This window comes from Strongylocentrotus purpuratus, unplaced genomic scaffold, assembly GCF_000002235.5.
Source record: "Strongylocentrotus purpuratus isolate Spur 01 unplaced genomic scaffold, Spur_5.0 spur5_scaffold_7, whole genome shotgun sequence".
In the NCBI taxonomy this organism is placed as follows: Eukaryota; Metazoa; Echinodermata; class Echinoidea; order Camarodonta; family Strongylocentrotidae; genus Strongylocentrotus; species Strongylocentrotus purpuratus.
This window is the reverse complement of record NW_022145613.1, coordinates 5,201,157-5,216,488: the sequence shown is the minus strand read 5'-3', so window position 1 is coordinate 5,216,488 and position 15,332 is coordinate 5,201,157. Positions and strand designations below refer to the sequence as shown.

At 38.5% G+C, this 15,332-nt stretch overlaps 1 protein-coding gene across 2 annotated transcripts in view; it reads left to right on the top strand.

The window, feature by feature from the left end:
- LOC100890361 overlaps positions 1-13,858 on the top strand; it is a 76,622-nt gene extending 62,764 nt beyond the window's left edge. For both annotated transcript variants that reach the window (XM_030973874.1, XM_003727337.3), the window contains 3 exons: positions 2,109-2,720; positions 3,161-5,032; positions 5,759-13,858. In XM_030973874.1, coding sequence (XP_030829734.1) covers positions 2,109-2,720; positions 3,161-5,032; positions 5,759-7,072 — 3,798 coding nt within the window. In that variant the 3' untranslated portion in view covers positions 7,073-13,858. The remainder of the gene's footprint in view (positions 1-2,108; positions 2,721-3,160; positions 5,033-5,758) is intronic.
- Positions 13,859-15,332: the final 1,474 nt, after the last annotated feature.

Sequence of the window (15,332 nt, the reverse complement as noted above, 5' to 3'; positions counted from 1 at the left end):
CAATGTGTACAGAGTATCACAGGGAGATACAAAAAGGTTTAAAGGAAGTTACAAAACCAAAGTATGTAATGAAAATAATGCAAGGAATGGAACTTCAACTCATCCTGACCCCTTCCAATATGATATGAAAAAACAAATATTGATGTTAATTTATGTTTGATTCAGATCACATCCCTCCCCCCCCCCTCCAACTCTAACATCTTGCTGTAGAACTGTTGAATAGAGGTGTAACATTGGTTACAAAAACACTCTACCAGCATATGTGACACCTGTTTTTGTATGAGAAGATAGAAGAAGCGGGTAACATATAATGGAGAGCTTTTACCACTGGATTAAAAGACACAGTCAAAATTCAGGTTTCGAATATGGAGAAAAAAAGGTTATTGAAAGCGGAGGCTTCATTGAGCATATGCATGCGTTATATGAAATTCAGTATAAATACATGCATTTGTCATCTGAAGTAGTTGGAATGGCTATATTATTTTTGTTATTGATATTATCCCCTTCTCTCTTGTGACTCTTTTAAAGGTAAGCTTGAGTTCTGGTAATGATAGAAAAAAAAATTCTCACAGAATCCAACAAAACTTACACTGAATGTTCAAGGTTACAAATACTATTTTTTATAATTATTTTTAAAAATATTTAAAAAGATACAAAATTGTTCCCTTTCAGTGTTGCACAAAAGCAAATTAAAAACCTCATTTTCAACTCCCCTCCAAATTACAGGTCAACAGGGGTCAAATTTGCGGCAGTTACAATGATGACATGTCATGTGGACCCTATCGGCTCGCCTATATAGCTGAGGTGATGAGCCATGCTTCATTCATGCAAAGTCGTTGTGAATATGCGTACTCCACATACGATGATGTCATCAATTCGATAGCTAGTTTTTAAGTCCACAACTTCCAATTTTCTAAGCCTTCGATTTCAGGTTTTCTGAGAGCTGTTACTCCTCTGACAGACGATAACATAGCAAAAGCATAAATTTAAAATTTTCGTTATATTTTTGGTGCGCACATCATTCAGGCAAATCATTCTTACCAAGTACCCATTTCTAACATCTGGATGGAGAGAGGCATATTTAATTTTCAAAAGTGTACATGTATTAAAGAAGATTCCCCCCCCCCCCCCTCCACACACACCCGCTCAAAAAAAAAACTTTACAGGCTCGTTTAGATATGACAAGGCAAAACAAAAACGCAGCAGTGTTTTATGATGACAGAGTTCAGTGAATACCTGAATGTCCTTTGTGGCATGTAATTGTCATTCATTTACACTTTAAAAAACTGCAGCGGCTTTGTTACATGCAGGGATTTACAGCACCATATCTGGACAAGCCTTTAGTGTTAGACCATGATACATTTGAACCACATGGTAGTACATACCATCACATTTTACAAACCGGGTTGATGTGGATTCAACTTTTTGCCTTTAGAGCACATGGAGGTTACATTTATATGTATATTTTGAGTGGTGGGATGATTGACTTGATTTTTGTACCTTCTATTTCAGAACTCCTTTATTTGTGAAGCGAACAGTTTTACTTCATGTTTGGGGGAAAAGCTTAAGATATAATAATGATTTATTTTATAAATGTAATGTTTCCTGGGAGAAATTTCAATCATTTAAACATATTTGTGGCTTACACCCAGTAAATAAGATCGATTGATCGATCTGTAATTGAAAAACAAGTCAGAAAAAATCTTGGAACCAGCAGGACATGAACCTGCCATCTACTGCTTGCTGGGAGCGACTCTACCACCAGGCCATCACTGGTTCATAGCACAGTCACAATGAACTAGAAACAAATACCCTAGCTCTCCTGATTCATTCTGACTTATTAATATTTATTAGTCTGCCATAGGACAATAACTTGTTTCCAAGATTCCATGGTTCCAAGATTTTTTCTGACTTGTTTTTCAATTACAGATCGACTAATCGATCTTATTTACTGGGTGTAAGCCACAAATATGTTAAAATGATAATGATATAATATTTAAATAGCTTGTACTGTTATTACCTGCAACCTTGTTAGCAGAAGCCTTTGTTTTTGAGCTTCTTAATTCATAGGTTTGTTAATTCTGTACATTTTGTATCTTCCTATACAGCCTAAAGAGAAGGTACCAGAGCCCACCCCTAAAGCTCTAATGAACCATATAGAGTACCCTCGAGTATCCCAGGCAAATCTCCTGACCCAGGCCCAGGCATCAGTCATGCACCATAGCCACCCCTTTCACATCCCACCGCCCGGTGTCATGATCCCCGGAGACCCTCGTGCAGCTATGCGCAACCATTACGTAGAGCCCATGTACATCCATCCCCAGTCCATCCCTAGATCGACCGGACCACCCAATGTCATCATACGCCCACCCGAGAGGCAGAGTCACCCGCGGATGATCAACCCATCAGACATCACGGGCTTGCCCGGTCGCGGGGCCAAGCGTCCACAGATGCCCCAGGACATGGCTGCAGTGGAGGCCAAAGCAAGCCGGAAGCGACGGAAGCCGGAGGGCACCACTGAATTCGTCATGAGTCCGTTTCTGAACGGCAGCGTTAACGGGAGCGTGCATATCAACGAGAAGGTGCCCCCGATTCAACCGATTATCCTCGACTTTGAGGTGCCCTTGCCCCCTTTATCTCCTCACCCTGATGAGAGGATGGCAGGACCAAGAGGAGACGGCGGCGGTGGGGAAAGGAAGGTGGAATCACATGGTGCTCAGGTTAGTATCTTAACCTAATCGGTGACCATTGGTCCCCCATGATCCTCTTTTTCTTATGTTAATTGAGAGCTTAGTTGATGAGATAGCCACCTGTCAAACCACGCTGAGTGGTCTAATCCCTCCTGGCCAAACTAGTACAGCCGGCCTTTAAACATTCTCAGAAATTGTAATTTAATAATACCTTCTGATATACTTTCTCTGCTCTGTCTTCCGTTATTTGATTTCATGAGCAATACTCATCACCTTCAGGTATCATTTTATTGTTACCATTAGTTATCATTGAATGTTTGGAAGTTTTGTTTGATTCTGCAAGATATTATTTTTTATTATTACCAGAACTGAAGATTATCTTTAGTCAGGCCGATATTTTGTTTTGCATCGGTCACACATGTAGCAAGACTCAATATTAACTGCTTCTTTTATTTGATTGATTTGTGCAGGCAATGTCCCCTGTCCACTCTCCTGCCAGAGAGGATGACCACAGACATCCAAGACATGCAGGAGGAGCAGATCGCCATTCATCCAAGTCAGGTAGTGGTAACTCAACAAAGAACTCTCTCTTCAAAAAACCAGACATTAACCATTACAAGTCCAGCACACAAACGGGAGGAACACGCTGCTTCATCTGCCAAAACTCAATCATTCCCAATACAAAGGACTATCCCGTTGCACCCAGCGGTCTTGTTATATGCACAAAGTGCCGCGTACTCGCCAAGTCTGGGAGTCCTGTGGCCGTCGGTCCACCACCAAAAATTCAAATACCTGGTAGGAGTAGTCATTCGCGGTCTCAACCTCAGCAGAGGATACCTCGTTCACCGGTAGCTAAATCCCCCGCCGCTAGCCTTACTCTCCCTAGATCACCACTTCCACGGTCCCCTTCTTCTAGGTCTCCAGCTCCTAGTTCCCCTCTCCCAAACTCTTCGCCTAGTTCCCCGGCAAACACGTTGTCAGCACCCAACTCTCCAGCATCTACCTCTGGGCTGTCGGTGCCAGGTTCACCGCGATACTCCGCTCCAAACTCTCCAAGGTATTCAGCTCCGAGTTCCCCCAGGAATTCAGCACCAAGTTCACCGGTCTCAAGACCACCAGGTTCTCCTCTGCCAAAGCATCCATCAATAGTGGTTTCACGATCTCCTTACATGAATTCAAGTTATTCACAGCCACCGTCCCCACGCCCTATGGAATACCCTAGTGGTAGAAGGCACAGCATCAGTGGTACGCACTTAGAGGTGCATGTTGGCAGCGGTGCATCAAAAGCATCACCCACAGGCAGCATTGGTGCAGGAGCAAGCCCACGGCCAGGTTCTGCTGCTGATTCCCCTGCCTCAATGGAGAACCTGCAGTTACCGCCCGGTCGGGAAGGTGATGATACAACAATCCGTGCTCTACTTCAGCTAGGTCGCATGAAAGCAGACAGCGAACGGAGAACAGTGTTACAGGGAACCAACAGAGCTCTTGATCAAGGAGAACTCAGGTTACCAAGAACTCTTGCAGATATCTCCAGGTTGGACCAGGCTCAGCTGCTAGAACTACAGCACAGACTTAGATATGCAGGTCTACCTAGCCGCTGTTACCAGCAAGAATTTCAGGGATCTCCTAATCATGATGATACTGGGACAAGAAACTCAAAAGGCCATCATTTACCAAAATCCTCATTGAGTCCCAATAGTGTCCAGAGTGTACTCCAGTTACCCTATCAAGGAAATGGACCACCATTGATAAGATCAGAAGGTGTCGTTGGTACTGCTCTTCCTATCACAGCACTGCCATCCACAACAGAAGATGCCCCTCTGAAGATCAGTCGGGTGATTCGCAGTGCTCAGGAACATGATAGCATTGACCACAGAAGATCTCATTCACCTAGTGACCCTCAGCTTAGAATGCTTGAGAGCCTTGAATCTCTACGTAAGACTGGCCAACAATGTGGTGCATCACAGTTAGAAAAGTATGGTAAATACTACAAGAAAAATGGTAGCAAAGCAAGCGCCACGATAGATATGTTTCGAGACCAGTATTCCGTGTTCCAATGCCACTGCTCCAGTACTGAAGTGTTCTTCATCAAGTGTCCTGACTGTGACTTCATCTGCAACAGTATATTTGGCATGGAGCTCCACATAGCTGCCCAAAGACATGGTGAAGTCCGTGGGCCACCGCCACCACCTTCCCGAGATGCAGACTATGCGTGTGATGAACAGTCTTGTAAGGAGAGCAGAGCGGACAGTGAAGCTTCTCACTCTTCATTTGAAACCCAATCAGCAGACACTGAAGCTGAAGGATCAGGCGCTGGATCTCCTCCAAGAACTGCTCAAATGGTAACCTTTTTGTAACTCCTCATTGAGCTTTTTAAAACCAGAAAATGAATTAATATATTATGCAAATATATGCTTTTAGGTATGTACCCCCTGAGCAACCACCCCTAGGATAACCAGCCTCTAGGACAACTTCCCCCTAAGGAAACCACCGTCTGGGACAACTACCCCTAGGAAAACTACTCCCTACGACAACCATCCTCTAGGACAAATATCTTAGGGTGTAGTTGTCCGGATAGCTGTGCTGGGGTAGTTGTCCGTGGGATAATTGTCCTAGGAGGTAGTCGTCCTAGAGGGTGGTTGCCCTAGAGGTTGGATGTCCAGAGGGTAGGTGTCCGGATACGCAAATATATAGTTCAATCAAATGTTAAATATCAGCAATTTTAAAGGTAAGGTACATGTAAGTCATCTGGTTCAGCTACTGCATGTGTTTGTAGTCTATTGTTATGAAAATAAAACCACAAGGAACAGGCTCTGTTCCTTTTAAAAAATATTTAAAATATTTGTCTGTTTATAAAAGTTTTCAACTCAAAGTGATGGCATGTTTAACATGGCTTTTCCATGTGTGCTGATCACTTGTTTTCTCTCCCATGGTTCTCTCAAAACTTTTTTTTCTGTCTTTTAATATAAGCATGTATTCATTTTTGTTTTAAAAATGTTGTCAGCATTTAAACCCTTTCTTTCTCCATTTCTCTTTTTCCCCCTTCCAAATCATGTTTCACTCTGCAGGCCTCTCCAAATGTGTACAGTCCTTTACCTAACAGTATTCCTGAAGCTTGGCGGGAGCAAGTCGCCAGTCGTATGAGATTACAAAGTGGAGTGGTGGACCTTGGCTCTACAGTGCCTCACGTCAACATCCCCCGTCCAATGGCCCAGGGTCTAGGGGAGCACCTACGCCCCCATCACGGGCCCACAGAGCTTCCCAGCCCCCTGGACCTGAGCGGTAAGAGGTCAGCTGAGCAGTCACTTCTTGAGCATCGGGAGAGAAGCGGAAGCAGAGAGAGAAGAAGTCATGAAAGCAACGGACCGCTGGATCTGTCTGGCTATAAACACATCCAGACTCCCAACAGCCAATTTGTGTCTAGCCAGAGACTGGGGTCAGTGGGAAGCGTGATTGAGAAGTCCATGGCTACCAGCGTTCCCAGTCTAGCCCTCTCACAGGCTGTTTCCCAGATAACACCAGGTATGCCAGCCATGGCTGTTCCAGGCATGTCTGTTCCAGGCATGATGTTAGCAACTGCAAATGCTTCTCAGCCACCTTACCCGATCCCAACTATGCTGTACCCCTTGTCAACTCTAGCAGGGACAATACCTCTCTTGACCCCTATCCATTTTCAGTCAGCATCTGCACCACCAAGTCCAAACTACTCAAGACATCTAGAAAGCAGCCAGCCACGTCGCGCCTCCTGCTCCCTAGCTCCACCCACCGAGATTTACTCAAAGAGTGCAAGCCCCTCGCCATCGATGTCTTCACCGCAGGAACAGTCTCGTCAGACGTTGTCAGTACCGCAGCAATTGTCGTCCCACCCCTCACAAGGTCCTAGAGCGAAAGCTCTGAGTTACCAAGGTGGGACAATCACCATCCAACCCTCGGCCTCGAGTCTGTCCTCATCCACCAATCAGAAAACTGTGACCTTGGAGTCTCAGTTCTCTCGCTCGTCCCCAGCCACACCCCAAGGCCCACCCCACTCTCCGCAGACCCCCATGCCAAGCTCACCCGCACCTCTTCTCTCAAGTACAGTCCAAACTCCATCGGTGTGGGTCAAGAGTGAACCACAAAGCGATGAAGAGATGGACAGAGACAACATGATCTCTAGATTAGACAAGGACAAAGACACTCCCAACTGCCAGAATGACATCTCTGAAAAGAACGATGGAAAGGGTGATAAGGCAAAGAGTATAGAACAGAAAGATATAGATGCTGAAAAAGAGAAGGAGAAGGAAAAAGAGCTAGAAAAATTTGGTCTCAGTACAAAAATCCCAACATCTTCATCGTCCAACCGTCTCCCACCTGTTCAGATTAAAAATGAACCTGAAAACTAGATCTAGCTGTTAATAGAGTTTAGGTTACCTCACCATTGTATGAAATTCACCTTCACATTCTCATAAATATAGATTATGCTTACATTCAGGTTTAAAACAACATTGTCTTTCTGAGCTTCAACATCTATATTTTGTTTCCTCTTTGTTTTATAAGGAATGGGGGCCATAAGAATTGCCACAAAGTTGTTCTTCCATTCATCTGTTTGAGCTTACCAATACAATCACCCTTCAATACAATATCATAATTTTAAAACTCAATGCGATCACATTACAGTTGATATTGTTAAAACCACAAACATCTGAAAAGTTGCATTGAAGATGGAAGTGAGCTCAAGATCAAAGATTACCATACAGTCAAACCTGTCCATATCGACCGCCCAAGGGAAACACAAAAAAAGGTCTTTGTAGACAGGTTCCTTTATTACATGTTTCAATGAGAAACCATTTTCAAGGGAAACAAAAAATGTGGTTGTTGTAGACAGGTGGTCACTAACGCAGGTTTGACTGTATCACGACTTACTAGTGGGTCCCCTTGTATGGGTTTTTGGTCTTCTTGAAACCATTTTCCAGTCTATCTCCACTTGTATCTGTTCCCAATTCTAGATCAAAGACGTAGTACGATGCATTGCAATGCCTCTGCTACAGATTTGGCATGTCCGCTCGTGTCCAAAGTCTTGCTTTCTCAGTCATGCGGAATGCCAAAAGAACAAATATATGTTTTCAAGAACGTTGGATTGTTGGTAAGTTGAAAGCAACATCAATGTCCATATTTTCTATACCTGCTGTTTTTAAGATAACTGTGTGATCTGTATGATCTGTATGTACTCCACAGTGAGTATGCTGCTTTCCATACTACATGAAAGCTTTTAAATCTTACACATATCTGGCTCAATTTGTGTGACATGTGCTTACTTGCAGTTTGTAATCGGCATTGTGTCTCGTGATCATTTTAAATGTTACATTGTTGTGATGAACATATATGTATACATATACATATCAATATATATATATGATATAAAATATCTCTATTTTACTGCTGTAGTGTTGTATCTTACTAGTAACTAATAGTTTTACCTCGTTATTATCAATATGCTGCAATGGTATATTTTTTTCTTCATTGTAAATAAAAATGGAAAAAAATTTAGAAAATTAAGCTGCCTTGGAGTTAGTAGCACTGGTTTGCACAGTTTTCATCTCAAAGATGTTATCCTTCCAACAAGATGAACTCCTTAGCATTGCTAAATGTCAGTGAAACAAAATGACATCATCTTTCTCGTGAAAGATATTCTTTTTCAACATTTAATGTGAAATTAAAGGTGCTATTTGTTATTACATGAGGCAAATTTACAAATAGATGTAAATTCCAGAAAATGAAGTTTTGAGATAACTCTGGCAAAATGCAGACCACACAAGTTTTGTTGTCGTGAAAGCGACCACCAATTAGGGTTTTGGAAAGTCTTTTTGAAAGGTTTCCTGTTTTACAGTTCATATATGACCACGCAACTTGAGTTGTGTTCACTTGTGTAAATCAATGCTACTAGCTTTAACCAGCTAGGAAAAAAATGGTACCTCAAAAGAAAAAGAAAATAATGGTGACTTTATTTCCTGCCTCCACTTTGCCTTATTAATTATTTGATGCTCTTTTTTCATCAGGGACACTCGATCATACTCCTCTCAAATTATTAGTTGTGTTCAGCCATGGTTTTTCTCTATGCGAAGAAATATAGTGTCTGTTTGGAGCCAGAATGACATTAACTCATGTGCTCTAAGAGTGTTACGGTCTTACTGGCTCCAAAGTTAAAAGATGACAGGTTGCTAGTTTGTTGAGGAAAGAAAATGGAAGATTCTCCTGGACAGTGGGGAACAAGAAAGCATGTTGTACTGTTGTTGGTTATTGATTTAAAATTATGTCCATCTACTGTACCCACAGAATTATTTTTTTGCTCACGGTAACATCATGTGCATATTTTTGTTATATGCAATTTCATACAAAACTCCTTTTTTTTGCCATACCTGAAATTGTGATGTACATTTCAAGTGATCATGCAAGATAAGGTCTATTTTTCTATTTAGTGGTAAATCTTGTAGTTAGAACAAACTTTGGCACTCTTAATTCAGTTTAAATCACATTTTTAAACTTCAAAAGTTGAGTCCAGTAATTTTGAAACTTGAGATATCATAATATTAATTGTCCATCTACAAAAAAGAACTTATTTCTTATATTCTTTTATACATCAAATCTACTCCATTACAAAGCAAATTTATTGGGAACAATTTTTTATCTTCAAATACATATGATTATTGAGACTATTTAAAATTACCTGACAATACTTGGGGGGGGGGGGGAATCTTTAACAAGATAATACTATCATTAAAAGTTCATGGGTATTACATTTAGTGAAATGCACAGCTGGCAATCTGTAATTAGTGGTAATAATTGTTTTCCAGATGATCTCGCAAAACCTAGTTTCATTGCTTGTCCTGCCTCATAATTAGATATTTTTATTTCATGGTTATTTTTTTATTTCAATTTGGTACATGTGATCAAGTACTACACATCACTTAAACCTAAATAATATGAGTGTACTGAATGCTGCCTAGTCTAATGTTGTTACTCTTGTAAGTATTGTTTGCAGAGAGGGCATGTGAATTGTTCGGAGTGGCTGTGAGGTAGCAGGTTAAAGGTGAAGGGTCATGGAGGTATTCAGCTCATCATAGATGATCATCTTCTGGCATGTGTTACCTGTAGCTTTGGAGTGTTGTTATGAATTGGGCTGTAGTTCCCCGAGATAAGTCAAACTATGTTATCAAATTTTAGACACTTTTAGACAACATTTGACCTCTGTTCTGGCAGACTGTTGAATTCTGCAGTTCAAGAGTTTGAAAATGCTACTTGGTGTGCATTGATATCTTAAACTGTGATACATGTTCAATTAGGTGCCCTGTGCAGGTTCGATGTGACATTGTCCATATAGTTAAGCTCTCTGACCTCAAACAGCTACGTCTATAAAGCCATGGGTACGTTGGTGCAGGTAAACTCTCTCAAGATTTCACTCACTTATTCTCACCATATTCATATTGTTTTGGAATATATGTATATGTAGTATGATACATTGTATCACCAAAACGGGTGCAAAATGATCGCAGATTGTATTGATAATTCAAGATGGCTCGCTATTTCAGTAAACTGCGATATACAGTAAGGGTATATGAACACAGACATTGATTACTTGTGGTTGATTTCTTTTGGGGTCTCATTTAAAAATAGTTCATTCATTTCAATAAAGGAAGCAGTGAGTGACAGGTGGAATGGTTGAACACCCTAATTATAGTAGCACACAACATTGCGATGATAGCAGAGTAAATGATACCTCAACTTGTACAGGATCGTATTGAATGCTTTCAGTATTGTTGTATACCAGTCTTGCTATAACACTATATGCATATATATACGATTGCTGCATTCATGTGTATAAGCTGCTTGATTTTCTGAATCCTATTTTTTATACAAAGTTAATCGCAGCTGGATGAGAGTGATAGTGTCAATGTTTTTGTTTTTTTCTTTTCTGAATTGCATCATATTTTGTTATCCGTTTTAGATCAGTATCCAATCTCTCATGTTGAATTTGTATTCAAATGAATGTGCAGAATACAAATTGCAATTAATACAAAAGGAGAAGAAAAAAAAAGAGTGCATATTCACCATTTTATTGTTCTAGATTTGTCCAATCTTTCTTTGTCTTAGCACCATCAAGTATATAAATGAAAACCCTTTAAAAGAGTTCAAATGCAAATTCTCTTAACACATGGGTTTTACCAATTTCAGAATGCCAGTTTGAGCTGAACTACACATACTTCACATGTAGCGTGTAGATGTAGTGGTTCAACTATCACAGTAGTTTATATACACATAGAGTCCTAGGTTTCTGTTCTGTAGAATTTCTGTAGTATTGCTCGTAAACTCCATTAAGGTACTATTTTGACATGAGGGCATTATCTTTCTTTCCGTCATCTTTTATGAGTCATCTTGTCAGTACATATTCCTGCTTGTAGTTCTTCCTAATCATTGCGTTTCCATCCTCTCTCATGGATTCCAAATCATCGTCTTTTCTTGGCATTAAGTTCGGCGAAAAACGTCTGTTGTGATATGTTGTAGGGTGTGGTAGCGGCTTGGTATTGTTGTCTCTCCGATATCTAATCAGATACGTTGTTGTTTTTTTATTAGTTTTTAAGGCAATTCAGTAAAAATTGACTATTTACTAACCCGGTAAACAATTGTATCTCGTATATCAAGACACTTGATAGATGGATTACATGATCGCAAAGACTTTCAGGAAATCAACCCGAGGTAATTTCAGTAGCCTTATCCATTACCTATTTGAATGTGTAATATTACAATGACGTATTATGTAATTCAAACATGATATTTTTCAAATAGGATATTCAGTAGGATATTGATATTGCCCTTGAGTTGATTTATCGAAAGTCTTTGCGATCTCGTTTGGTGATAAATGCAACTGGTTGTCTAATTATAGATTTCAACCTAAGATGTGGATTGTGTAGAACAGTAAGGGTAGAATAGAAAGGGATGAGGTCGATTCAGATTTCAACCATTTGGAATACCGACTGTCTATTCAATGATGACGATTTGTTGTTTGTGAAATGATCACGAGGCACCTGATAGTAGAGTATTGTGATCTACAATATGACAGAAAACTGAAGAAGAAAAGACACAAAAATACTATGTGATGTGTGAGGTTTAAATGCGATTACATTGAACATGTGCCAACTACTTCTCAAAAAAAATGTTTGATTCTCGTTACACACTGCTTCTTCATGTGTGTGTTATTTATGCGAATGGAAATGGCCATTTTGTGAGGTGCCATGGTTACGAACGGAAAGAATCGCTTGAGCCGATGAAAGAAGACGGAAGAGCGTCACGCTAAAACAGGACTTGTGCACTCTGCTATTCTTAATGCAGACAGCTTACAAATTGAAGAAAAAAAATTAGTGTCTATGCAATAATGTATTTTTAAAAAAATATAGATTCATTGTTCATGTTTATTCCTTAAGTAAAAAGGCCAGTACAAATGTGTTTAAGTTCTTGGTGCATTCTGTAATATTCATTTTTCCTGAGCTCAAGATCCTTCCATATTATCAAGTCATGCTACAAGAACTGTACAGTTGTTGGCATGCTTTCATGCAGTAATATTTTAAATCAGAATTGTACATTGTGCTATGCAAATAAGAAGGGGAGTAGGAGAAAAATGGATGCCTAAAGGGCAAGAAAATTCTGCTATTTCAATCATTATCTTGTTGTGTTTCTGTGCTGTATGCTTTCAATAAGCTCCATATTGTACATTGTTCAGAATATCATTCGTGCTGATTGGGGGATCATTTTGAAGGGAAGTCTACACACCCAGGGTCAAAGTTCAAATAGCTCTGTATTACCCTCCATTGATGTACTATATCATGAATTTGAAGGGGAAAAATACTATTTTCTCTGAAAGTATTGTTGAATGTGGTGTCTTAAACTGCAGCTTTCTCTATATTTACTCACTTTGGTCAGAGATTAACATGCTAGTTGTGGTTTCTATAACATAATTTCTGTCTCATATATATTCAACTTGTTGTGATCAAATGTTCTGTCATTGTTGATAAAAATTGAGATATTATAAATATATATAAATAGAACTATATGATGTTGATTATAAGTAGTTATATTTTTCTTCAAGTATTTTATTAAAGTGTACATATATGTTTTGTAATGTTTTGTTTTTAAGCTAGTGCAAAGCACTCATCTTAGATAAAAACAAAATATAAATGAAATATTGTAATCATTTTTAAAACCTGTGTTATACAATGGTAGCTGTATTTTTAAACCGATCATAGTTTTAATTTGAGTAAGAGATAATTGCATCGTTCTTCATGGGAAGTTTGCTCTGCTATTAAGATCGATACTTGTATGCTCTGAATCAATTATTTGTTATAAGTTTTTCCTTACGGTTTAACATGTTGGTCATGTTTTTAAAAATGTATTTGATATACCCTTGTGCGTTTATATTTTAATGATTGTAACTATCACAAGAATTTGGATCAGGACTGTCCGCTAAGAGCTCAATTTACTCAAAGTTCCTACATAACATACTTCCCAGGCTGTGGTAATGAGTGAAATCCTAATGTTAACAAGCAGATGAGATTGTTTTTTTGTTTTTTTAATCACTTTTAGAATGTTTAACCTGTTTGAAGTGAATAATATGATCTGAAATAGAAATGATAGATAATTGTCACTTAAATCTTGTTATCTGATCTGATAGTATCTGATCCTATTTTCTCTCTCTATCTCTCTCTCTCAAAAAAGAACAAACCTTTAGAGATAATTTACTTTTAATGAGAACCGTTAAATTTGTACATATTTACAATTCGATAACATATGTCAATTCATTGAAATATAGTGAGTGAAATTTGCACTATTTTGGAATCAAATTGAAATTCGGTAAGTTAAACATATCGGTAAATGTATAATGGAGAAATTGATGTGGTTTGTTGAGGGAGAGAAATAAGTTAAACTATGGCATTCCATATTGTGATACATAGAGTACTAGTTGAGACATGCATGCTCATCTTTTAATTGTGCCTTATGTATTAAAAAGAAAATCAAAAAAAAAATTGACACCATGTCTGTATACATGAGGTATATCTTTTGTAAATAGGGGAATATATATATATGAATATATATATTAACAAATCTTGTGCATATGATTAAACTGACCAAAATGAAAGAAATCTGGCTTGCCTCTGTGTTTTTGTATGCAATTTTCTCAGTTATTTGTATCATTTGTTTGGTTGTTTGTTTGTTTGGGGTGTATGGGGTTCTGTGTACATCTATAAGTAAACAGGTCAATTGAAATACCCCTTTCTGGCAGTTCCCCCCCCCCCCCCCCACTCCCACAAAAAAGATAAATAAATAAATAATAAATGAATAAATTTACCGATAAAAAAGTATTAATATTAATTAATACATACATAATTATCAAATATGTTATATTTAAACAATGAAAATAATTTTGTTTAAAGCCCTAGATAAAATGAAAATAAAATAAATGGTATACTTTTAATGATTAACACTTTCCATTACCCTTTAGACAGCCTTTGTTTTTCGTGTTCATTTCAGTTTCGCTCTCTCTCTCTCTCTCTCTCTCTCTCTCTCCTATGTAGCATAGTGATAGTCAACGTGGCATCATGTAATGAGGAAATAAAGTGCTATCTTGTGCATTACTTAGAATTCTATTTAAAAAATCATAAGACACCTTTAAATCCAGAGGATGAAATAAGGGAAGTAAATTGTAATATAATGTTGTGTGATGTGACACCCGGATAATGCAATTGATATCCTACTTCCCTCATTTTAGTAAGCAAAACAGTCGTTCAATTTGATCAACTTCTGCACAATAGATTTTGCAGAAATTTAATTAATTTTTAATCCACGTGCTATTGAAAATACAGGTTTCATTTCGTGACTGCTTTGCATGTGCGCTACATTCAAAGACAGATGAGCAAAAATGGGTCCTCTCTAACTCGGCCACACGACAAAGTACCTCAAGTTACTAGAAAATAGTTTTAAAAAAATTAAAAATTAAGTCAGAAGTTTATCAATATTGCACGATGAAAAATTAGATTGTAGGTATTATTAAACGTGTCCAGAAAGTGAGCAGAGGCAAAAAATGAAAGAAGGTGATGCATTTTGAAAATGCATTCTTGCTGCCTCAATGATGTCCAATATCATTATATGGGTTAGGCCTACATTTTCTGGTAAAGGAAACAATCGTAAGACCTGGTGGAACATTTCAAACAGTGTTTTTGTTAAGTGTTGGCTATTTAGTGTAATTTATTTGGGTCGATGATGAAGAATTCTCCAATATCGTATTGGTATACCAACATTAAATTGTATCAGTAATGTTGATATGAAGTCTTTATCTGACCACAACATAATATATATGGGCCTATGAATGAAACAAAATACACTCTTATCTTAGTTATATATATTATATCTTTTTTAAATATTTTATTGTATACCAGTTATTAGGCCACATGTGAAAAATACATACATTTTGCGACAAGCCTAGAAGCCTATTGATTTCAAGTGACTAGTTGTAAGAAACAATTCTACAAAAAACCTTTCTGATTTATTCCCTTTAAAAGGAGTTGGCTTAACATTCCCCAGCTTATATTAGGGATTTTTAGATTCGCACGAAGACAT